The sequence below is a fragment of the Corvus hawaiiensis genome, chromosome 30 (assembly GCF_020740725.1).
Source record: "Corvus hawaiiensis isolate bCorHaw1 chromosome 30, bCorHaw1.pri.cur, whole genome shotgun sequence".
Lineage (NCBI taxonomy): Eukaryota > Metazoa > Chordata > Aves > Passeriformes > Corvidae > Corvus > Corvus hawaiiensis.
The window spans coordinates 7,565,402-7,591,464 of record NC_063242.1 but is presented as its reverse complement, the minus strand read 5'-3'; the positions used below and the strand labels follow the sequence as shown (position 1 = coordinate 7,591,464).

General features: G+C 42.5%; 1 protein-coding gene across 1 annotated transcript; it reads left to right on the top strand.

Annotated features, from left to right (window-relative positions):
• Positions 1-2,000: 2,000 nt before the first annotated feature.
• On the top strand, positions 2,001-17,434 carry CNDP2 (carnosine dipeptidase 2). Its single transcript, XM_048289118.1, has 12 exons — positions 2,001-2,085; positions 4,676-4,771; positions 5,721-5,864; positions 7,761-7,923; positions 9,469-9,557; positions 10,447-10,647; positions 11,971-12,055; positions 12,617-12,777; positions 14,742-14,906; positions 15,414-15,555; positions 16,168-16,315; positions 16,754-17,434. The coding sequence occupies exons 2-12, from the start codon at positions 4,712-4,714 to the stop codon at positions 16,821-16,823; spliced, it is 1,428 nt and encodes a 475-aa protein (XP_048145075.1). The 5' UTR covers positions 2,001-2,085; positions 4,676-4,711; the 3' UTR covers positions 16,824-17,434.
• The last annotated feature ends 8,629 nt before the right edge of the window (positions 17,435-26,063 follow it).

The following is a 26,063-nucleotide window of genomic DNA, read 5'->3' as shown; positions in this document are numbered from 1 at the left end:
CCCATCCCACCCCATCCCCAGCCAGGAGCTAGGTATCTGGGGGCACCAGGGCAGCCCCAGCCCCAGGCAGTTCCCTGAGGACAAACCAAGGCTGGTGTCAGCCTGTGAATCTCCAGCTCAACATGGCCTGTGGCCAGACCAGCCCCATGCGAGGTCCTAGCACTTACCTCACCTCACAAAGCACCACCAGCCAAGTTCCCAAATTACGTAGTTCTCCCCCACGGTAGCTCATAGACCAGCTAGTATGCCCCACTCTTCCTCCTTTGTTTCCAGCTCTTGAGCTCCCAGCTACCTAATTTCATCCTGGTTTTATTTCTGTGGTTCTCAGGGTCGTGAATTTTTCGAAGTTATTCCTTCCCTGTACTGACTCCATCTCCCCAGCTCTATGCCCTCAGCAAATTTCAGCAGCACTTTTCCTAATATTTGTGGCACTGGGAAGCACACTGCCCAATAGGTTTGAGTGAGTGGTGAACCTTCCTCAGTTCAGGTAACAAATACTTTTACTACAGCCAAGGGCCAACTGCCACTGTTACACTTATTTTAAAAATATCTATAAACCAATATGAGTTACCAAATTTCTACCTCCATGCATGGCTAGCAGCTTGACGTATCAGAGCTATTCATGAACAGCAGCAGTTCCCATCTAATGGCTTCATTCAGGGGAGCCCAAGGAAACAGCAAGCCTTACCTGAATTTTTATCTTTTTGCATGTAAAATTACTTTATTTCTTTCCACCATTGTTAGGAGCTCAGAAAACTCTTCATTAGGTGACCTCACTTCACTTTCTCATCTTACTATTCATACTGCACTTCCCTTATCCAAGCAGTGATATTAAATTGGTTTGTCAATGATACTAAATTGAGAGGATGTGTGCCTCCCTCGAAAACAGGGAGGCCCTGCAGACAGACCTTGATAAATTAGCGGGTTGGGCAGTCACCAGCCCTATGGAATTTAACAAGGGTGAGTGCCAGATTCTGCTCCTGGGATGGGGAAACCCTGGATTTACATACAGACTGGGGAATGAGATGCTGGAAAGCAGTGCTGCAAAAGGGACCTGGGGGTCCTGGCTGATGGCAAGTTGAATCTGAGTCAGCAGTGCCCTGGCAGCCAGAAGGGCCAAGCCTGTCCTGGGGGGCATCAGGCACAGCATCACCAGCCTGGCAAGGGAGGGGATTGTCCTGCTCTGCTCTGCACTGGGGCAGCCTCACCTCGAGTGCTGGGGGCAGGTTTGGGTGCCACAAGATAAAAAAGTCATTGAGTCATTGTCTAAAGGAGGGCTATGAAGATGGTGAAGGGCCTTGAGGGGAAGCTGTATGAGGAGAGGCTGAGGTCACTTGGTCAGTTCAGCCTGGAGAAGAGGAGACTGAGGACAGACCTCATTGCAGTCTGCAATGTCCTTGTGAGGGGAAGAGGAGGGGCAGGCACTGATCTCTCCTCTGTGGTGACCAGTGACAGGATCCGAGGGAATGGCTTGGAGTTGTGTCAGGGGAGGTTTAGGTTGGATATCAGGAAGAGGTTCTTCACCCAGAGGGTGGCTGGGCAGTGGAACAGGCTCCCCAGGGATGTGGTCACAGCACCAGCCTGACAGAGTTCAAGAGTGTTTGGGCAATGCTGTCAGCCATGTGGTGTGATTTTTGGGAATGTGCTGTGCAGGGCCAGGAGTTGGACTTTGACAATCCTTTTGGATGCCTTCCAACTCAGGATATTCTATAATTAATTCTATGATTCTAGGGACCTACCTAAACCACATCTAAATCTATCTAAATCTATTTAACCTATCTAAACCACAAATGTAGGAAGATAAGGGTACTCCCAGCTTCGGCTGGAATAATTCAGTTGTCCAGACAGGCTCTGCTCCAGGCCCCACAAACCCGATATTCGCTGTATGATATATTCCACTTTACCGCACCCCGCCATGATTGCGGCCCCGCCCCCGCCCCAAGCCCCGCCCCCGGGGCGCTCCCTGCCCGCGGATTGGCCGGCGCGGCGCGCGGCGCGGGGCGGGGCTGGCGCGGGGGTATTTAAAGCGCCGCGGCGGCGCCCGCTCCCGTGCCCTGCGGTGGAAGCCGGAACCGGGTGGGCGCGGTGAGTGTCGGGCGGGCCCCGGGGCCGGTCCCGTGGCGCGGCGGCTCCAGCGTGTGTGGCCGCCCCGGGCCTGCCCGGCCTGGCGGGACGGAGCCGGGAATGCCGGGTGCGCGGCGTCACCGGCGGGCCGGGCCTTGCTCCGTGTCCCGCGGTAGGGAGCGTCTGTTGGACCTCGGGGCGCGGCGGCGCCGTGACTGCCCCCGCCTCTCCGCTCCCGTCCCTTCCTCGCTGCCGCTCTCTCTCCCCCGGCGCTGTCCGTGGGAAGCACCCGCGCGCCTGCTCCCTCCCTCCCGTCCCGAGGCTGTCACCGACCTGGCGGGCTGCGGGGAGCTTGTCCCAGCGCTGCAAAACCCTGTAAAGTCCCGGGTTTAACCTTTAAGTCAGTCTCGGCCCGAAGTGCTGAGCCTGCAACGTGAGCATGGGGCTCGATGATGGCTGTAGAGCGCTCCGAACTTGATTCAGTGCTTTTCTCTGGCATACTAATGTTGCTTGTGGATAAGGAGGGTAAAGTTGTGATGGTGCATTGATAGTCCCTTGGGTTATCTTATTCAAGGTGCAACTTTTATAGTCTCGTGGAAAGGTAAAACTATGGAGCCTCTTCTGCTTAGGTAGGAAGATTTCAGCTCTCCATTCTGAAAGATTTACAGGGAATTCAAACCTGATTTTGAAGACGAAGGGGAAAGTGGCATCCATCCTTTTGCTAAGTAGTAACCAACATTTGCTTTTTGTAGTTTGAAGTTTTCTGGAGCAGGCTTCTTTACTGCTCTTCAGTGTGACTTGCGAGATTCAATACCCTTCTAATTTCAGAATAATTTAACTATGGTTAAGGTGACATTTAAAGTAGTCCCTGACTTAACAAGTACTTCAGGTCTTGTTTGTGCTGGACAGAATGTCAACCTCTATGTAACATGTTGTATTTTGTGCCTGTGCTATGAAACTGGAGCCCTGGGGTTGCTATAGAAACCAGGTGAGTGAAGGGGAGGGTCAGATGCGCCGGACTGATGCCTGTGTGCTGGTTTCCTGGAAAGCTCCACATGAATCCTGTCGGAGCTCTTAACTGCATGTGAAGAGCATGGCTTCATTAGGGAAGCCCAGCTTCAGTGTGAAGCATTGCTTTAACTTGGTTATGTCTGTGTAGTCCTTCTGAAGGTGTTCAGTTTTCACCTTTCATGACTATTGAAGTGAATGCTTACCTGTCTGGTGGTTTGGAGTTGTTCTAATTGGTGTTTAAAACTAGTTATCCAAATTAAATTGACGCTATCTCTGGTGAGGGAAAGGATTTTGTATGTCAAACCCCAGTATCCGTGTAAGTACAACCTTGCTTGAAAGAAAATGTGTAAATCTTTTAAATTTGGGGTGGTGCTTGTATTGCAGTATATTGTGTGGGATACAATTGGATATTGCTGTATATTTTCACAGCTGGAATGGATTTGTTTCAGATATGTAGTGTAGTCAGCTGTTGAAGAAATCCTAAGACAAGCAGTCAGATGTTTTAACAACTGTCTTGTGACTACTGTGTAGAAGTAGAAGAAAGGCTTAAAGGATCTGGCATAAAGCTGACTCAACAAAATACTGAATCACAGTGGCTGGAGCTGCTGAACATGCCTGTTTAGTGTATTACATGGACGCTGGAGATTTTCCTCCTGGTCAAGGCACTTGGATTCCAGAGACACACTTCAGGGAGCCTCCTTCTCTGGAGTTACTCAAAAGGCTCCTGGACACCCTCCTGAGTAATGTGTTGTGGGGCCACATCTTAGACCAGATGACCTCCAGTGGTCCTTTTCAACCTTAGCCATTCTGGGATTGAACAGAACTATGTAAATTATGAGTAAAGAGATAAGAAATTAGTAAAGCTCATTATTTTCCTGGCTTAGATGAGGTGCTGTATCTTTAGTTCTAACTTGAGAGTTAAGCTTAAGCTTGTTTGCTTTGTTGCTTTAATGGACTGTATTTCTCTTCAGTATTGATTTCACACTGGTAAGGAAGACAGAAAACTGAGAAGGGGAGAGGTTTTCTCACGTGGACAGCAGTTGAAATAAAAACAAAAGAAGGAAGTGGTAGCACTGAAGTAGTCCCTGACCACTTGCTCATGACCTGCCAGGGCTGGCCTCTGTTCCCACGGATTCATTCTGACCTTATTTGTGAAATCTGAGTGGTAGGCTGAGACTTTAAGGCTGAAGAAAGCACAGTTCTTCAGCTGCCTGCTTTTAACCTCCTTTGCAGAACACAAAGTGTGGTGCTTTCTTGGACCTAGCTACTATGAGTTGCATTTTACTTGAGTAGCATTTTGCCTGTAATTCTGCAGTAAAATGAAGTATATGATTTCACTGAAGTATCTCTAGAGACAACATTGCTCAGTTTAGCTTTGAAAGTTATTTTGAGGGGAGAGGCAGAAAGAGTTGTTGAAATTAAATAGGCTTTTGTTTAGCCACTTCACTGTGGTGATTTCATGAAAGGGAGAGGCCTCAAGTTTTATATTAGTACAACTTGATGTGGTGTTAGAAGCTGAAAGGTGAAAGTCTCCTGTGGCTCTTGATTACTGACTCTTACTTCTTAAACCTTTGAAGGCTAAGTTATTTTTCTGTCACAGAATCTTCAGCAGCACTGTTCTGAAAACCAGGCCAGAATGTCTGCTCTTGAAACCCTCTTTAAATACATTGATGAACACCAGGACCTCTATGTTCAGGTAAGTTTTCTTTGAGTTTTGTCCTGCATCATGGGCAGCTATGGGATATTAAATTTAGGTGGTCAGCTTCAAGTTTGTCGTTACATCTATATAGTATGCCCAGTAACAATGTCAAGTAATGGGAGAAAGGGAAGAGCAGGCCGCAAGTGTGAGTGATTTGAGTCAGGCCAGAAAACTGTTTCTTAAGTTTTGGCATAGTTCTGTTCAAGAACCTAAGTGTCCTTGGTAGATTTATTAGGAAATGATCTATTACTGTGTAGTGCAACTGGTGACTTATTTAGAGGTAGAAGAAGCTGACACTGGCTTCTGAATGCCAAACTAGGTTTATAGTTTCTTTCCTTTTGAGATGGGAGATGAAGGATATAAATGAGGCTGGAACAAAGCTTTCTTGCATGAAATGATTTATGCTGGGCTGCAGAGGGAGAGGTTGCCCTCTCCAAAGAGGTACTTTGTTGCTTGATCTACTATTTAGTTACAGGTTGTATTATAGTCCCTCTCACTGTGAGGAATCAGTGGTACAGCTCTGTGAACTCAGGTAGGAACTATGCCTGAGTGTTCAGCTTGATTTCTGTAAATTGTTCTTGCTGATCTCACATGGGGAGAAGAAGCTAAAGTGGCCTTTTTGAGATGCCTGGAAGACTTTAGCTGGCTCTGGATACTTAAAGAGCAGTGACTAAAAAGGCCCAACAAGCACAATCTGTCATACTTGTGAGCTTACTTGATGTATCTCTAAGCTTAGTGCTATGCTGCAGGGACAGCTGTAGGGGAGTGCAGCTTTAGAGAGCTTTTGAGAGTAATATTAATGGTTAAAGTTCCTCTTTGGGCAGAGGACAGAGCTGATTTGCCTCAATTTGAGATTGGCTTAAACCAGTGTTTGTTGAATTACAAGGTGTGGTATTTGCATGGTGCCTGTTGTGTAGTAAAACCTGTAGCTCTTCCATCTCTCCAGCGCCTGGCAGAGTGGGTGGCAATCCAGAGTGTGTCAGCATGGCCGGAGAAGAGGGGTGAAATCAAGCGCATGATGGAGGTTGCTGCGAAGGATATTGAGCGACTGGGAGGCACAACCAAACTTATGGATATTGGGAAACAAAAGGTACGTGAGCATCTCCATGTCAGATTAGTAGAAAAAAGGCAGTAGTCTGTTGGTGTGTAGAATGATGTCTTTCCTGCCATGCAGTCTGAACTTTGTTAAAAACTTTGGTTAATAGTAAACCTTGAGAGTCAGTTAAGGATGTTAAAGTACATTTTGGACTGTATTAAATGTGTTTTAAATACTTTTTGAATTTAACATGAACAGAGCACCTGCAAACAAAAATGCTAGACATTTTTAACAACAGGCTGGTATTGGTCCTTACACCCATAAAGATACTGACTGAAGTTACAGTAAGTCTTCCAAAAGACTTCTGGGCTCCTTCAGAGGTGTTACATTTATCACAGGATTGCATAGCTCCCTTACTAGATACAAAAGTATCATTAAAAGAATGACTTCTCTCCTTTATTTTTAGCTAGCCAGACTGCTTATTCCCCCCAGCAAAAAGTATGTGCTTATGAGAATGATAATGATAAGCTCATCCTAAGGAGCTATCCACTTGATATGCTTCTCCTTTGAAGTGCCTAGCCACTACCTCAGAGTAGGAACCATACCAAAATTGTTAGACTAGGATTGGGATAGTGGCATTAAAAATCTTGCATTAGAATGTTGGCTAGTTCTAGGAGATCGTCCTCGTAATTGGTGTGAAAGGCTGCCGGGTGAAATCTGTGTTTATGGGAACCTTCTGAGCAGTTCTTGCTTTTGGCAACTGGATTACACTTGTTTGTAGCTACAGGTTCCAGCAGGAAAACAGCTGCCTTGGGAGGAAATCTGTAGGTTAACTCTAGCTCTGCTACTACCTACAGCCTGAAACTCCATCAAAAGTGTTTCAGTTAATTCAGAGACAAAGTTGTTCTTTTCATCACTAACTTTTTGGTAGCAAGAACTGATTTTAGAGTTTTATATGTAATATTTTTATTCAGATAACTTTAATCCATCTGCAAGGGTTACCTTCAGTGTTCAGTTTTATATTATGTATGGGGAGAGCTAGTCAGTGCATTTTGTATGTTGCTGCTGTATCTGTGAGGGACAATGTAAAGCAACTGAACTTGTCAGATCAAAGTTGCTTCACTGCTGCACAGCAGTTTGTTGTGTATTGATTAGTGTAAATTCTTGCAGTAGTGCTTTAATCCTGCAGAGCTGCAGCTGGCCAAGGACCATGTAACCTTTTGATAAAAAATTGGAGCCTGGAACCCATATAAGCAAAAAGTCAAAGATGATCTTGATCTGCTGAACAGTATGTAGATGTTTACAGGAAGGGAAATACTTGCTGACTGGGAACAGCATGTGATAATTGCTTGTGGGGTATTCCAAGGGATTAAGCCAAATTCAACTCTTGAACTCCTGAACTGAGTTTATCAGCACTACCCTGCCCTTAGCTTAACAATGTTGGCTAGTACAGAGAAATACATCTGTTATGCTGATCTCATTTGGGTGTAGGCACATGTTCCACCCAGCGGTACCACTGTCAGGAAACTTTTGTCCAGAGAGCTATACTGTGGACAGGATGAAAGTGCAGTGATGAGCAACACAGAATGCAATATTGAATGGAGTTTATCATTTATGCTTAGGCCAGCATTAGATATGGCAATTTGGCATGCAGTCAGCTTGCTCTGCTAAAATCTGATGTAGGATTGGTAGTTTAAAGCTATCAGTTCTAAGTGGCTTGGAACATTTTGACTGTTACTGGGACTTGTCAGGAAACTAATTGGCATGATGCCATCAGGCGTTCTTTGGCACCCTGCTTCTGGCAGTTGGTTTAAGTAGATTAGTTTTGTTTAGCTGTCTCTGCCTCTACTCTCATAACTTCCATAGTATTAAAGTAATTCATGTACCTGATAAAAACATGTCCCTCTGACATTCCATATTTTAATAAAACTTCTACCTTCCTATTTCTAGCTGCCTGATGGATCAGAGATCCCCCTACCACCAATTGTTCTGGGAACGCTGGGCACAGATCCCTGCAAAAAGACGGTGTGTGTATATGGTCACCTGGATGTTCAGCCAGCAGCATTAGAGGATGGCTGGGATAGCGAGCCCTTCACACTGGTGGAAAGAGATGGTAAGAGCACTGGACTTGACACTGATGAACGCTTCTGTAACGAGTGTGGTATGCCTCAATTGTTCCAAAGTTGTGCCACTGAAAGGGGGAAGGAGAGTAAGAAGTGGTGTGGGTGTTTATTTAATACTGTTGATGTAAAAAGGTGCAGGTGGGGAAATGGTAAAGAAGTCAAGCTGCAAAATCTCAGCTGCTCTTGGGATGGTTTCCTTTTCTGATAGTCTAGGCTGTAATTTGCATATTTTCTTCCTTGTAGCTACAGCACAATCTTAACTGCTGCTTTCCATGGTGCCTGTTTGTTGCCAGAGAGCTTTTTAGAACTAATTTCTTTGTGCTGTTCACAGCTTGAAGCCTGTAAGGTCATGTCAGACTGCAGGAATTTTGAACCATTACTGAGAAAAAATACACAACACAACTTTTGTGGCTGGAGACAGGAGTGGCACAGCAGCCTCCCTGGGTTGCCTTGTGTTTAACTGTGCTACTATGAGTACTACAGAAGCTCTTTAGCAGAGGTAGTGCCCCAGAACTTGTCCCTCTCTCATAAATGGGGTGAAGTAATGGTGCAGTATCTCCTGTTGAAACAGCATTGCCAGTGGGCAAGAAGACTAAAACTTTGTTTTCTATTTAAAGCTGGTGCTTCCAACAGCTGCTTCTTTGTTTCACTTTCTCAGTGTTAGTGTCAAAGGTCATTAATAGAAGGACATTAACCACTTGTGTTGCATAAGCATTAATGATTGCCAGAAAAAGGAGTATCTGTGCTAACTGGTACTTCTGCTTGGGCACTTAGTCACAGGCAGCAGAGTCCAAGTTACTAAGTTGGGTTATCTCATCTGCTAGCAAGACCTAGACTTGCCTCAGGCTGTGGCTTGCCTCTGTGCAGCTTGGCCATGCAGGAGTCATTCACCAATGGCTCTTTACCTTTGCAAGCTGTCTGGCCAGTTCTGTCACTGGTTACATGGGGTGCTGAGGGGTTGTAGCCACAGCTCTGAGTTGCACTGATAAAACTGCCTCTGCTGTGAACCCGTGTGCTACATATTTTGGGAATTCCCTGTGGCCTGTGAAACTTGTCTTTGACTAAATTCCTTTCTAGGGAGATCCACTTTTATCTGGTGAATCTAGAGAAGTGACTTGTCACTAGCTACTGAATTCTTACTCTTCAAACAAAGAATCGTTGAACTGAAGCTAATACCTGATAAATTTCTGTTAAAAGGAGGGAACTTGTTTCTATACACTTAGATGTTTGTAGAAAATCATATTATTGTGAAGGATAAAGCAGTTACATCTTTTCCAGGCATATATTAAACTCCTGTCAAGGGAACAGCTGGGGGAAGAGGTGGGGTAGCTCTGTAAGTGGGAGAACTATTGCAGTCCTGTACCTATCCCACTTGTGAAGCAGGATGTAAGACTGCTACTTATGAAGAATCAGAAATGAAAGTTTTTATATAAGCAGGGTTAAAAAAGTTATTTTAAAAAGTGTTCTCCTGTAGATGAGATGAAACTTCATAATAATTTTTTCTTCAATGATTAATTTGTATCCTGTTTCTACAGGGAAGTTGTATGGGAGAGGATCAACAGATGACAAAGGTCCAGTGCTTGCCTGGCTGAATGCCTTGGAGGCTTATCAACAAACTAACCAGGTATGTGCCCAAAACATACTCTGCTTTTTCACACACAGCTGAGTCCAGCAGTGAACGCTATCCAAGCCACGAACCCTTGTGAGGGAAGCCTGCTTATTCAGCTGATTGGAGGAATGATGCAATAGTCCTGTAAATTCCTTGATTTCCTAATAGAGTTAAGTTGACTTGCTGACAAGTTAGTCTTACAGATTCTTGGGTTGCACTTTTAACAATTTTCCTTTAATGAAATATGTAGGAAGGAAAATACATGTGCCAGCATGTGGAGCAGGAGGAATAATCGAATGTGATCACTGTCATGTAAGGATGTCAGATTAGTTTGGCGTTTATCAAAGCTTAATGTCTCACTGCCACTGAGCTCTAAGGGGAGGTTCACTTATTAACACCAAAACTGGGAGCTTTGCTTATTTCTGTTAAAGAAAATGTGCAATCAGAAATAACTCAGGGTGTTTGATTTATCTTGCAAGACAAGTTCCTGTCACTTTTAAGAGGAATAACCAGTTCTAGGTTGCTGTCTAGGTATGTAGAATATGCTAGACTGGATAGGCAGGGTAGCTCTGTTCCTACTGTGACATGCAGTTCCTGTGGTTTTAGTTTTCCTAGCCTGGTGGCTTACCTTTGGCAACAGATTTCTGCTGTGTTCCCACGGTTAAGTTTTTGACTTTTTTGAAGTGTTTGAATTCTATCAAATGAAGGGTGGTATAAATGCCCTCAACATAAGCACAGTCCAAAATTTAAACCAGTTTCTGTATAATTAACAAATTCCACTGTCACAGAACTACTTTACCGGTGTCTGTTTTTCTGCTTTGAACATGATAGATGAAAATTACTGATTGCTGAAGGAGTCGAGTGTTTTCACATGCTTAACCTGTTCTTGTTTTTCATTTCAAAGGAGTTTCCAGTAAATATTAAGTTTTGCCTCGAGGGTATGGAAGAGTCAGGATCTGAAGGCCTTGATGAGCTGATTTTTGCTCAGCGAGATGCTTTCTTTAAAGATGTGGATTATGTTTGCATTTCTGACAACTACTGGCTAGGCAAGAAGAAGCCTTGTATCACTTATGGTTTGAGAGGTATCTGCTACTACTTCATAGAGGTAAGTGCTGATATACACTGCAAATCCAGTATTATTAAACTGAAATTTCCACTGGAGAAGAGTGGTAATTCAAACCTTTTCATGCCAGTAGCTTTTTTTTCAGAAAAGATGAAACTGACTACTTACGTGGAATGTTTTTTCCTAATTGTCTAAACTTCCTTCTCTTGCTGTCCTATCTGATACTTGGGTAGGTGGGATAGCTTTTGGATATGTGAAGCAAGATAAGCCAGCACCTTCACTGAAGGATTGTCTCATAGCATAGATATCTTCATCCACATGGACCCTTCTTATAGAAGGGTTTCACATTTGTGGTTTTCTGTGGGGTATGCCCAGCCCCTGCCCTGGAGGGATGTCTGCTGAGATAAGGAGATTGCTCAATCTCCCAGCAGAACTCCCCTGGAAAGGCAGCCACTTTTTCAGTTACAGCGAGAAGAAGACAAACCCAGAATCCTCTGGGAGACCCTGTGCAGATCCTTTGTAGCCCATTGGCCCTTACCCTCTGACACCCACCCCCTGTATCCCTATAAAGCTCGCCCCCTGCCCCTGCAAGGGCAGAGAGTTGCTTGTCCCTGGCTCCCCTTTGCCGGAGTACGGATCAATAAAGCTCCCTCATGTGGAACAGCCACACGAGCCTCTTGTCTTTCTCTGGTCTGGCCTGGAGGCTGCCCTGCAGAGCTGTGCTAAAATCACGAGCTGACAATCACTAAAGAGCTGACAGCTTCTGCACGGGCCCTCCTGCCAGCAGCTGAGGGAAGACACTGGGCCTCGGGAAGACGATCTCTTTTGGGACCATCTCTCCAGACTGGTCACAGCTTCCTCGGTCAGAGCTACTGACCCCTCACCAGCTGTCATAGTTTTCCAGTCAGCTGGAACTTCTCCAGTTAACCAGAACTGCTGGTAGATGATTGAGAGTGGTTTGACGAGTTCTTTTGCCAGTTCCCTCAATATTCTGGTGTGGGATGGATCCTGTCTGGGGCCATAGACTTGTGGGTGGCTAGTTGGCATTGCGGGTCACTAACCATCTCTTCTTGGATTATGGGCTTCCTTTATCTCCCCATCCCCGACTTCCAGCTCAGGGAACTGGGCATCCTGGGGACGACTGGTCTTGATACTGAAGACTGAGGCAAAGAAGGCATTAAATACCTCTGCCTTTTCTTCATCCCCTGTCACTACACTACCCTCTGCTTTTAAGAAATGATGGGGACTCTCCTTGACCCTTGGCCAAATTAATTTCTAGCTAGGTTTTGGCTGTTCTAGTCTCTTCCCTACATGGCAGTATCTTTGTGCTAAAAATTGACCTGAATCTTCATTCACTTCAATCAGGTAGAATGTTGTGACAAAGACCTTCACTCTGGAGTTTATGGTGGTTCAGTACATGAGGCCATGACAGATCTCATTGCTCTAATGGGTAAGAAAAAACAGGTTTCATTGAATGCATTTAAAATGGGAGCAAGAACCATCAAAGTGTGACTGAGTTTGCAATGAGGGAGTTGCTAAGGACTGTTTGCAGTAGCAAAGCAGTGACCAGTGAAATGGTGCTTGCCAGGTATGCAAAGCTAATGCCTTAAATACAGAAATACGGTGAAGATCTTGCCAAGGAGTTGTCTATCTACTCTTAGCTTTCCCTAAAATCTTACTGCAAATTTGCATGTTAATTAAATCAGCTGTTTTCTCAAACTCTGCTGTGGACGTGATATTGAACTCTTTGGGAATCCTACCTTCAGCCAGCCAAATGTAGCAGTAGAATTAAATACAGTAGCAAGCAAGTGAACATTTTGGACAGAGACAAATTCTTTTAAGTGTCTTCCATGCTCAGTGGTGCATGCTCTGGGAAACAGAAGTCTGAATTTCATTACATTTTCTGAGTTTTCAGAAGGCCAAGACTTCTGTTTCCCAAGGAAAGTGCTCCCAGCAATGACATCTTGTATCTCCTGGTTGAATACTGATATTAGGTACTTCTTGTTTACAGGTTCTCTTGTGGACAAGAAAGGGAAAATCCTAATCCCAGGTGTTAATGAAGCAGTGGCACCTGTTACTGATGAAGAGCTGGCATTATATGAGAAGATTGACTTTGACCTGACAGACTATGCAAAAGATGTAGGAGCAACAAGACTCCTGCATGATGCAAAGGTGTGCTGCACTCTTTCTCTACCCTGTCTAGAGCAAGCTGTCTGATTAGTAGGAAACAGAAACAAGCTTCTGTGGATGTGTGTGTAGTTACCAAGTAATTTATTAGGCAGAGGATTAATCTGATGTCTTCAAAATGGTGAGAATGCCTTGTAGATAATTTTGCTTACTGTATGGCTGACTGCAGACTTAACACTTTGCAGAGGTACTGCTAGTGTTAGGTGCTCGAAAACTTAGTGAAGGCTATCCCATGTTTAACCCAAGCAGCCTTAACAACTTTAAATTTGCTCCTTACTCTGTATAAGTAGCATTTGAAACTTGAACAGAACTTTATCTAGTGCCATTCTCTTAATGTTGGTAAGAATGTTGGCAGCTTTCTAGAGGTCAGATGACAATCTACACAAAACACCTGATTTTCTTCATTGGTAGGAAGTTCAGTGGGTTATCAGAAATAAAGTAGTTGCTCAGAGATGATTGCCTGTGAGGTGAGAAAACAGCTTGAAACCTAGCTGTGCTGAATTTAAGGCTGACATGCTGAACATCTTTCTAGACCTGGCAAACAAGGACTGTTTTATAATCATGAACTAGGCAGCCCAAATCTTTGAACAGCCTCAAGCTCAATAAACTCATGTCTAAAGTTAAATCTTCATCCTGGGAACTCTCCAAATGAATGCTTTTAACAGCATTGAATCTTACAAGGTACAGGTATTACATACTAACTTTAAAACTCTAGATGTAAATACATCTTCTGTCATAAAAAGCAGACACAGGTGTTGTAAAAGGCAAGTTTACATGTGCAGATCTGTCTTCTCTCCTAGTACTGTCAGGAGGAGACTTCAGACTTAACTCAGATAGGTATAAGTAACAGTTTATATCCTCAACCTTGGCTTTACATGCTCAGGTTTATATCAACTGGGAGCACACAGACTTTCTTGTTTAGCCTTGTCCTTTAAAGTACTGGATGAATTATAGCTTGGATATAAGGAGGAGATGGCAAGATGTTCATTGTGATACTGAGCTGAAGCTGTTCAGTCTTGGCTAAACTGAAATTCCAGCTAAGAGACTTGTAAGCTGCATGCATGCAGGAAGGGTTTTGGGGCTAAGGAGAGAGAAGAGAGAGATGGCTGTAACTTCCAGATAAGAAGCAAATGTGCTTGAGAGATTTGAACTGTGGCAGCTACATTTGCTTTGAGAGAAGATTGGAGGCAGGTTGTACCTGGAAAAAAACAAACTTGTAACATAAAGGACGCAAAATTTCTAAGTCTCCTGCGTTTCTGCAGTGAAGTTCAGGCTTGAGACACTGTACTTGTGTCTGCACAGAACTCAACAGCTGCATTGAATTCAGGATCCAGTGTATTGAACAGCTGTATCCAAGGCAACAGGGAGGAAATGCAGGAAGTGTACCTGGAAGGCAGTGGTGGTCAATTTAATCAGCGGGGAGTTAAGGCTTTTTAATACAGCTGATGATATAAAGAAAAGAACACTCTAAGCCTCAGTCTGAGCTGTGGTAAGGCTTTTAGAAAACATGAACTTAAGCAGTATCTTCATGATGAAGGTACCTGCCTGTCCTGAGGCAGTGGGAACTAAAGCTTTCAATGCTCCCTACAAACTGTGGTTGAGCACCTTATAAATGGTGCTCGTGTCCTTACCAGAAGCAGACTGGTCATGTCCCTTAAGTTCCACAGAGGTAGGAGAGAGCCAAACTAGAACTACTGAGTCTTAAGGTGCTGAGAACCCAGCTGTTGTATCAAAATGTGTGATTAATATGAGTAACAGCTTCTGAGTGTATCTGCTGAGAAGCAGATACTGTTGAATATGCAGCAGAAATATTTTGGGATGGGGAGAGTGCCAGAACCCTGTGAAAAAAGAGATTAAAATTGCAAATTCTTTATTAGGTTGAAGAAATCATTAGTTTAGGGAACTGTCAGACTTCATGTAGCCTTCTGTCTTTCTCTTTGTGTCTACAGAGAGAGATCCTTATGCACAGGTGGAGATACCCTTCCTTGTCTCTCCATGGAATTGAAGGAGCCTTCTCAGCCTCTGGTGCCAAGACTGTGATTCCTAGGGAAGTGATTGGCAAGTTCTCAATCAGACTTGTGCCAAACATGACTCCTGAAGAAGTCACAAAGAATGTATGTTGAGATGAATTGCTGCTATCTAAACTAGTGTCTCTAAATCTCTGTTCACCTTGCCTTGGGGGAAGAGTTTTTCCATTTTCTAAAGCAGTTCTCTGTTCATTTGCTTTCCTACCATCTTCCCTGTACTGCACCTCAACACGAGATAACTGAGGGAATCCTGTGTGGTGCTCCAGTGGACTGTAGTCTGTAAACTCAAAAAGGCTTAGGAGTAAACACTGACTTAATTGTAGGGCACTTGGACTGCCAGAAATGCATATTCAAAAGCAGCAGTGTTTGACATACTGGCTAATTGTGCTACAATATACTGCTAATTTGCCTAAAGAAGATATTCTGACTTCAGAGCAGAGAATCATTGGAATACTACAAAATAAGAGCAATAGGAAAAGTATTGCTGCACAGTTGTAGTGTCCTGCAAGTCCCTAAGATGCTTTTAGAATATGAACTTTGCCAGTATTCATACAAGTGCTAACAGTAAATAAGATCATTCAATCTTTCTTACAGGTTGAAGACTACTTGAACAACAAGTTTGCGGAGCTGCAGAGTCCCAACAAATTCAGAGTGTACTTAGGCCATGGTGGAAAACCCTGGGTGTCAGACTTCAACCATCCCCACTACATGGCTGGTAGGAGGGCCATGAAGACAGGTCAGTGGGTTTTTCACTTGGCATTGGTAGGATTAAAAAAGCTCTTCCTCCAGCACCTCAAGAAACTCTGAGGAGGTTATATTTGCTGAATATTTAATGTTCTGCACTCACATCTAATAACTTTGGCTTACTAAGTAAGGAAGCATGTTATGTGCAATCTTTAAACTGAAATCTGAAGTACAGGAAGGAAAGATTCTGGAAATCAAATTAATTTCTACTGTTCTGGGACAAGTTGGTTGGTATGGTGTTGCTTTTGCATAAGGATGAAACTGTCAGTTCAGATCACCTGCTTAGCCAAATTCGATGAAGTTTGGTCATCACAGCACCCCTCTTGATCAGTTTTGCTAGACTGTATAGGGCAGCTAGAGCAAATCTAACTTGTGTTGGAGTACAAAGAGGCTTTCAGATGAAGTATTGGTGTGTAATTGAACTGAACTCTGACAGTGACAATACTCCAGTGCTACAAATGTGGGGGGAAGCTCCACAGGTCTGTGGCCTTTGCAGTCTGGCTGATTTGGTCAGCACCTGGTACAGATGGGTACTTGATGGCTTAAGTAAGGACTTGTTGGAAAAAATATAAACTCTAAACTGACTAGAGTATCACTTTTCTAGTTTTTGGAGTTGAACCAGACCTGACAAGGGAGGGAGGAAGCATTCCTGTTACCCTTACTTTTCAAGAAGCCACAGGCAAGAATGTCATGCTGCTTCCTGTCGGAGCTGCAGATGATGGTGCCCACTCTCAAAATGAAAAGCTAAATAGGTAAGAGAATATTTATTCCTGTGCTGGGGTGAGTTTACTGTGGATCTTGGCATGTGTTACGAAAACCACTTAACAATTGAGCTCTTGCTTTTGTTTAATTCTCTGGATGGCAAAGAGCCATCCTCCCCAGCAGAGAATGACTGACTGGTTGGGTAACTAGTTTGTAGCTGAATCTTGATTTCTAGATTGATACCCTTGAAACCAGAAGTAGGTTTTATACTTTGGTCTCTAAGCTTGGCTATCCTCTCCCCCAAGGATGGTGTTTCTGTCTTACCAGGGAAGATGTAAGATTTGGGTTGTAGTGCCTGTTGCCTGCAGCAGCAATTCCTGTAGAGTTTGTCATGTGCCTAGGACTGATGAGTGGGCTTTGCAAAAAGGGCATCTGCTAGAAATACAGCTCAGTGAAGACACTGCTAAAGGAAACTGTCTTCTTTGCAGGTACAACTACATCCAGGGGGTGAAGATGCTTGGTGCATACCTCTATGAAGTTTCTCAGCTGAAGGACTAAGTTAGACACCTCACCTTCTGGTTTATGGATCAGAAGTCTGAATTTTCTTGCAAAATATCATCAATTACCAAGTCTAACATGGCTCCCCTTTTCTACCAACACTCCACTGCTTTGGTAGGGGAGAGGCAAGTGTGCAGTTGCACTTGACAAAGAACATGAGACACCAAAAATACTTCTTTAAATGCTTACTTTAAATGAACAGACTATTCCTGAACTGGTCAGCAGTCCTGAACTGCATCTTGGTCCCCTCTGTATCGCTTCAGTTTGCTGTATTCATCTACTTTTCCTGTAAAGCAAGAGGAATGGTTTACTCTCAGCAGTTTAAGCAGCCACAGCAGTGGCAGAACTGCCAGCCAATTTAAGGTTCTTATTCCTGGGTATGTCTTGGAAACAATTAGTCAAGATTATGGGGCTACACTGGAATGTACTCAAGCTGTAGTGAGACACCTGTCTCTGCTAACTGAATGATTTAGAAGAGCAGTTTGTCTCCTGCAGGTTTCAATTCACAGGAAATCAGGTTGTAACAAATTTCACTGTGGTAGTGACTAGTGGCTGTTTTTGTAAAGCTGCCTTTGTACTAGCAAAAGAGAATAATAAATAATTGTGCTGTAGTTTGGCTCTTGGTCTCTAAGGTTTAAATAATGACTTGGGTGGGAAAGCAACTTTGGGAACTTAGAGGGACACTTCTGTGGCTATGGAGGCAGGTGAGCAACATTGGCTACACAGACTATATCTTGTGGGAATCCAAATTTTTATTCCAGGCTCTGGCTCCATAAGAACTTGTTGACTTGAAGCAAATGTTGTGAAATACAGCTCTCCTGAGAGAAAACAAGCTCAAAATGTTTCATTTTGGCTCTGTAAACCAGGTAGCATAACTGATAATACTGCAAGGGAGTGAATGGAATCTGTAGACATAAACAGGGAGAGATCACTTGTTGCAACTACTACTGGCATCCAACTTCAAGCTGTCTATGGGATACATTAAACACCAACACATTTGCTATTATGTCAAAAAAACCAGAAAAAACAAACCTCTTAAATGTTTGCTGATCTGAACTTGATTGGGCTCCCTGCTTCTGAATTACCTGACCAGCACTGGCAGCCTAAAGTAGGTAAGTATTTCAAGTGATAGTGCTTTGCTCTGAGAGCATGGTACAATCCTGTGTCCTGACACAGGTCAGCAACATAGGATGATTCCTCCCTTGAGGGGCAGAAGGCAGGAATGTCTTCTCTACCTGGTTTTCACTGTTGCTTGATCTGGAGACTTAACAGTAGAGAGCTGTTGGGCTAGGGAGCCTTCTGGTCTCACTGAAGCTCATTTTGGTTTTTTTGGTTTGTCATTAGTGTTGATGGCTGGAGATAATCTGGTACCAGTAACCCTTCCACTTGCAGCTGCGGTACGGTCAGACCATCCTGTGTCAGTCCTTGTGAGCACTGAACACAAACAGTGGGGAGTTACTGTTTATGAATTACATTGTTACCTATGTTCAGAAACCATGTGTACTTGTCCTCTTGGCATTTGTAACAAATTTCTTGAGAATCAGTTAACTGGCTCAAGCTCTGCACTGAAGACACTGTATCAGATCCTATACTTGCTGAGTAAGTACAGCATGGCAGAGCTGTGAAGGAGGCCCAAACAGAAGAAAAGGGTGTCAAGGGGTTTGTAGAAAAGGCTGAGAAGCAGATACTGTTGAATATGCAACAGAAATATTTTGGGATGGGGAGAGTGCCAGAACCCTGTGAAAAAAGAGATTAAAATGGGACTTTGGCCTAAATGTGCAGGGGCCTATTTAAGCCCACAGGAATAGGCTGCTCAAGTAATCAGTACTTAATGAGATTTAATGGGACTTCAGATTTGTTTAGATGAATAATTTTAAATTCAGTAATCATCAGTATCTGTTAGCTTGCTACAACAGGGCTTGCTTTAGCTGTAACCTCTCTTGTCCCTTCAGAAGGTGACCACAAAAGCAGTAGTACCTGGCCTCAGTGATCAAGGCAGGCAGAAAGAAGGGGACTAGTGGTACCAGCTTCTTTCTGTAGCCTGTGTGCTTCAGACCTGGCTCCTTGAAGACTTCTAGTTGCAGAGAGCTGGCTTGCTGCATCCATGAATGCTTGTGCATGGTGTGAAGAGTTTGCTTAGCCTGAGTTGTTTGAATAACAGCACTGTTGTTCAACACAGAAGTGCCTGACATGACAAAGTGTGAGTTGATAATGAAAACCAAAATGCATCAGTGAAGCACAGGCCTTGACACCACTGTCTGCTGGATGTGCAAAGGCCGCTCAGCATTTCCCACACAGAACTTCACAGCATTGCTTTACCTGTTGAATTTCAAATCGGGACATCTCTTGATCAGTGGCATGTGGCTGCCAGCAAGTCAAGTTTGCTTGTACTGCCAGTTCTCCCACTCCAAGAATGGAGAAAGATACACAACATGGATTTTACAACTACTTGTTCTCAGGGTGCAAAACTGAGACTGCAGACTTGTGGCCTCATTGCTCACTAGATTTCTTGTGTCTTAGCAAAATCCATGACAATGCATCTTGATATGGAATATGCACTTAAAAGAGTGGCTGCAGTTATTACAAGTTATTATCCCTAAATAAGCCCTAAGCACCACTTAAAATGTGATTTTTCTTTATTTTGTGTTCTGGGAAACCACAAGCATGCACATTAAAACACAACCCTGATTTTCAACTACGCTGCAATCCATTTTAGGCTCATGGAGCACAATGTTTCCTAATTTGAAACTGTTTTTAACTTGCAAAACAGACTTTGGTTTAGCATAATGAGTTTGAATGCACTAACTAAATCAAAACTTGAAGAGCTTCAGCTTTGTGATCTTGACCTTGAAGCAATGTGAAGGGTGGAGATAATATAGATCTAATCTAGATAAAGTATTCCACTTTGTTCATTCTGTTTAACTACTAGCTCAAAAACATTACCATATTTTCAGTGTTATCTGAACTCATTCAATTAAAATATAATAGATTCATGTGTTAAATATGCATTTACATTATGAGGAGTCAATATGAATAAATTGCCTTCCTGATTATTAATAAAGTTATGCAGGGGATTTAAATCACTCTGGAGAATCTTCTTGGGCTACACAGGGAAGTTTAGTGGGCAATTTTGATTCTAGTCCCTTGCTAGCTTGATCATAACCATTTTACTTCACGAGGTTAGGTTATGACAAGCCCTGAATGCTGGGACATGTTTTTCTAGTACTTTTAAATATTAATATCTCTATTAATTTTGCATACCCTTAGTGCTTCTGAGATTTCTTGAGGAAAACTTAAAATGCATGCCAATGCAATAGGCCTGCTGATGCTCAAGCAGCAGTATGCAATGTTGTCTTCTCTGTGCAGGTTTGTTCTTCTCAATCATGGAGGCAGCTCATGGGCCTCTTATGTTTCTGCCCTTTAGATTGAAAAATGCAGTAACAAACACAGTCAAGCAGCTTTTTTTTGTCACTGTTATTGTGCTGTGCTCGCCTTTGGAAAGTCCAGTGGGATAACCACCACGTAGTTACTCTTCAGGCTATCTGTATGTACTGGGTTTGTGTGGAAGGTTCTGGGCAGGGCTACAGGGGTGGCTTCTGTGAGAAGCTGCCAGGAGCTTCCCCCATGTCCAGCAGAGCCAATGGCATACAGCTCTAAGACAGATGTGCCACCGGCCAAGGCTGAGCCCAACAGTGACGGTGGTAGCACCTTTTGGACAACATAATTAAGAAAGGAAAAAAGTTACTGCATGGAAGTAAATGCAGCCAGAAAAGAGAGGAGTGAGAATACATGAGAGAAACAGCCCTGCAGACACCAAGGTCAGTGACGGAGGGGGAGGAGGTGCTCCAGGTGCCAGAGCTGAGCTGCTTCTTCAGCCTGTAGTGCAGCCCATGGAGAAACAACATGTGATGAACTGTCTCTCTGCACCTCTGGGGTAAAGGAGGTAGAGAATTGGGAATAAAGTTAAGCCTGGGAAGGAGGGAGGGGTGAAGGAAGGTGTTCTATAGATTTTTATTTCTCATTATCCTACTATGATTTGATTGGTAATAAACTAATTTCTCCAAGTCGAGTCTGTTTTGCCCATGACGGTACCTGGTGAGGGATCTCCCCCTGCCCTTACCTCGGCCCAGGAGCCTTTCATTATATTTTCTCTCCCCTATCCAGGTGAGGAATAGAGTAATAGAGCAGTTTTGGTGGCCACTTGGAGTCCAGCCAGAGTCAGTCCCTCACGCTATTGCAACAGTGCACAAAATGCCAAAATATTTGAAAGTGAAATATGTTCAGTTATTAGATTCTCAGAAAATTTGTTAGAGACACTTCTGTGTTGGCTGTTGCTTGTGACACCGTGTGCCCCACAGTTGTCAATCACAGTCCACTGGTCTGTACTGAAAGAGCCTTATTAAAGTTGAAGTGTTCATAAGCAATGTGTATGAATAGTATTTCAGGCAGGGTCATTTGAAGGCTGCTGCTACTGCCTCTGTGTATATTAAAATACATGCATAAAATTGCTAAATGTATTCATGTAAAGGTGAATCTTTGGAGGACTGTTTCCTTGCTGTTTTGGACAGAGTAAGTTCATGGAGTTGCAAATAGGAGCTGTTAATCTGTGCGAAAATTGTAGCCAATTCCTGAATTCCAAGATAGGTGCTACAGTATGTGATGAAATTCAATATGATGTTTCTCAAGTATTTAGTGGATTTAATGTTGATGCAGTGAAGACTGGAGTCAAGGTTAGATTTGAGAATAAACGCTGTGTTGCCTTGGACTGTTTTAAATGTTTGTGGGTAGGATTTTGAGGTTCTGCTTCTGAATTACAATAATACCTATTAAACTCTTCCTTAGACTTGTAGAAAGCAACAATATAACTAAACTGAGTGCTAAAGTAGTACAATGGCTGCAAAATACTTCTGAAAACTAGAATGCTGTAAAATATCTATTTATTTATTTATAAATAAGCCTTTGGTAAGGTGTTGGTTTAGACTATCTTGCTGTATTAGTAATGGGTTGACATCTTTTTCTCTTCCATTTTCAACTGTTTAGCAGTGCATCATTAGAAACCTTTAAAACACAAAAATTATGTTTCTTTTGATGGATTTTTAGTAGTATATGCAGAGTACAGAATACCTGCCCTTTGCTGCCTCACATATTCTCTGCTGTTGCTGCTGTTTCTGCTCCCCCATTCATATTTTTCCCAGTCATTCACATGAGGGGAACTAATCCTGCAAGGGGAGCCCATGAAGTTTCCTAGGAATACTACCAGGCTTTCACTGTATAACGGGGTAGTTACAGGTTGACTGGATTGCGTCTCTTCTACTTTTTGTATAAAAACTGTACTTCTAACATGGGAGCTGCTAGGAGGCAATGGCCTTCAATTTTGCCTCTGAAATAGTTTTCAGTTTTTGGAAGCTGGCATAGCACGATAAGAAAACTAAATAGAGTGGGAGAAGGTGACTTTTTGTTCCCAAATTCCTCTCCCTTAGCCTCTTTATTATTTGAGTGAATAGCAACCAGTGAAAAATTGGGCAGAAGAGCAGCTATATCTGCAAATCCACTGAAACACAGTACTTTTTAATTTGTGGAAATGCCAGAAGTTAAAAGCATTGGACAAAAGGCACTTGGAAGTGATTCCAGGCATATCTCTTTGGGTTTTTCTATTGCGTTGAACACTTAGCTGCAGGACTGTAGTTCAAAGCTGCAAGAACACAATAGAAATTCAAAGTACTATAGAGTCTGCATGTCATTTTTAGGAACTGGTTGTCAAACAGAGAATTAATATAAATAAAGCAAAAGATTTATTCTGCACAGCTTTGAATCTTGTTAATATTTCCAAAGTATCCTGTAATGTGTTGCCAACCATATCCTAAACTTTTGTACAAGGAGAGGCAGTGCTGCTTGTGATTATTTTAAGGCAGTTTTAATTCTGACCAGATGGGTTCAGGAATACAAATCAAGAAGGGGGAAGACTGCATCAGGAACTGAGGCACACAGGGGCTACCGATTCTGTTGCCTGGCAACAGGATTTCAGTATAAAGATGTGAATAAAGATACCTTGAATGTGGACAGGCTTGGGAGAGACACAGGTAGAGAGCAGGTCTCTGAAATGAACTAGAGGGCTTCATGAGAGAGGTGTAAGTGAATGTATAAATACATGCTCCTGGAGAATGGAGAGCCAGAATTCATTAGCTTCCAGCCTTTAGTCTGCTAATGTTCTTTTGCACTGATCTGGAAATGATATTTAATGGAATTTGGCTGGTTATGAATTTAAAGTTTGTAGAACTGCATATAATTTTTGGAAGCTGTCCTTGGAGTTGTCTGACACTTGTGGATGAAATTTAAATACTTGGAGACCAGTTGGGAAATTTTTTTTTTAATTCATAGGAGTTTCGAGGAAGGGATTTGAGAAATGGGATGGTAAAATTTTGTTTTTAATTGCAGATAAGTTCATGCATTCACTGGCTTAAAATAGAAATACACTAAAATGTAGCAAACACATCTGGGTGGGGTTTTTTTTCCCTGGGAAAATGGGAGCACCAGATTAACTGGGCATAAAATTAATAGAAAACGATGCTGTATTACATTGCCCACTCTGTGAAAGCATTCCTATGGGATATGATGGGTAATTGAGTCACCAACATAAAATATTAATAATTAAGATGATACATTTCATTTTCTTAATGTGCTGTAGTTCCACATCTATCTACGTGCAAATATGACACAGATTTACTGGGACACAGCAGTCACCTTGAAGCTGTGCTCAGTAGCAGCTGATTAGCATTATCTGTTCGAAATGTAAAATAAGTTCAACTTCTCTGACCTCATTAGAGGGAGCTGAGAGTGCCTCAGTAATAAACGCTCATCTAGCTTCTTCCAGTAATTTGATTTATATGGAAGGAAGTTTTAGTGACACATTCCCTGCCACTAATCAGCCAGCAGTCCTTATGGATGTAGAGGAAAGATTCTGAATATAATTAGACTTAGCACTACAAATTAAAAAGGGGGCTCAAATAGGATTTTTTTTTTTTTCCCACACAGTCTGTAATACAGCTGTCTTTTCACCCACTTGTATTCATAGACATCAACACAGCAGTAAGGCTAATGCATCCAGAAGTGCCTGGTAATCTGTTTGTAAACTTAGATACATGCACCAGTTTGCTTTTGAATTTGAATTACTAGAGCCTATGCCCATCAAAAATAATTATCATTCTGGCATGCTATTAACCTTATTTTCTATTGCTGAATAGTAAGAATTTGGTTGATAAAATGACAAAGTGGTCTATGAGCCTGAGAGGCTGCTTCTTTAAGTTTGAGTCTAAATCAAAAGTAGAGGAGGTGGTGAATTCAGATTGTGAAATATTCAGAAATTGTTTGCCTTATAATAGAACAAGATGGTAAATTTTAATTTACACACTTTGCATTAGATTATAATGCAAAAATACAGATTGCAATCAGTCTGTTCCAAATATAATCTTATCTTGTTGATAGAAATTAATATGTCATTGTGAGTCCTTTAAACCTATCAAGTTAATCTGCAACCCAAAACTAACAAAGAGCAAAATGGTATTAAAGCCTCTTTTGTAGTCTGTGATTAGGGAGAATTGGTTACTTCAGGAGAGACAAGTATATTGGCAAACGATGCATCAACTTATAAGCTTGATCTGTCACTCATTTTTCACAGATGTATCAATATTCAGAGTTTTCAAGACGGCAGAAGCAAAGAGTGACTTAGATATAACTATTAGCAAAGGAACACACCAAATACCAAAAAGCCTGGTCCCCAACCGCCTTATTTCAGTACTTGAAGTGTCACATGTCACATGGATAACATCCATTTATCTTTCAGATTAAAGATCAAAAATTCTCTTTGTGTTTTTGCAGTGCTCTGAATATGAGAGCTTGATCCTGCTAAATCTGCTAGTTGGTTTAGGGCCCAATTACTAGTCATAGGAACAAATGAAAAGTTCAGATAAGATGACACCATGCTGAGATAATTCAAAAGCAATCAGTCACACCACTTCAGGCTTTTTTTTTTTTTTCCTTGAAATGTGGCTCTTTGAAAACTATGCATGAGGGAAAAAAAAGCACTCTTTTATTTTTTTTCTTTTACTTGCAGAGTTCACCCAAAGCCTCAACTGTGTGAGATGCATTATCTTTCTAATATCTCCACAGAGCATTTTCTCCCCTCCCAGGTAAAACAGAGCAAGTCTAGGCAGATAAAAGTCACGTTTACTTGCGGCTGGGAAGGCTGCACACGGATGAAGGATCTGACATCTCTGACACCTTTGTATTCAGCTGAGATCGTTCACAAGGTACTAAATGGATGGTTTGGACTTTTTAAATCTATCATGTTCCAGAGTTAGATTTTTCCATATGAGTTCTTCATGTAATTTCTGCTTTGGAAATGGATATATGTGCTGCCTCTAGCAATATTTTCAGTAATAACTTTACCCTACTAGTGAATGATCAGATAGGTAAAAGCAGACTTGCTGCAATTGGAGCAAAATGGCTGACATTATAAACACATTTTTACTTCTCTAAATGTGACAGAAACTGCGTCCATTTCATGATGGCATTATCTTTGGTCCCCTGTGTTAAATTACCTGTGTGTGGGGTTGTGTCTGTTCCTCAGGTAGCTTTTTGTTGTGGGAATATCCTTGCCCAGCCAGCTTCCCTGTAGGTATTAACATGAAAACAAACCATCCTAAACTCTATAGCCTTGATGAGGAAAGGCACCATGGGAAAGGAAGGGGACATCAGAATACATTCTTTTGGTTCCTGTGTGCTTTTCTGTAATCTAAGATATTGACTTCTGGCATAAGAAATAAAAATAAAAAAGGCTATTTTTTTCCTTTTTTGTATTCTGATAAGGAGGCATAGCAAAAGAACACAGATATTGTGGGTTTTCCACACAGAGAAGAAATGAAAAAAATGCTATGTCTAAATTTTGAGTGTTTCTTTATGGGTAGTTTCTATGCAATTGCATGTCACAGATTGAGATTTACAGTTGAACTTAACTTCAAGATCTTTTCCAACCTAAATGATTGTGTGATTAAAGGATATCCAGCTCTACCACTGAATATGTCTGTCCAGCACAGAGGAAACAGCCAAAGAATATAATGGGGTTGCACAATAAATGAGAAGCAAAAGCAATGGGTGTGTCAGACTGGTGAGGTTTGTGGTTAAGAGTCAGTTTGAAAACCTGGAGTTGTTTGTTTAGGCTGTTCAGTAGCACTCTGGTATTAG

Excerpts from the sequence above, each read along its gene's own strand:
- CNDP2 (XM_048289118.1), top strand. The coding sequence starts at position 4,712 with ATGTCTGCTCTTGAAACCCTCTTTAAATACATTGATGAACACCAGGAC. Across the intron at positions 7,924-9,468 it reads CACACTGGTGGAAAGAGATG|GGAAGTTGTATGGGAGAGGA; the intron begins GTAAGAGCACTG and ends CTGTTTCTACAG. Across the intron at positions 9,558-10,446 it reads CTTATCAACAAACTAACCAG|GAGTTTCCAGTAAATATTAA; the intron begins GTATGTGCCCAA and ends TTCATTTCAAAG.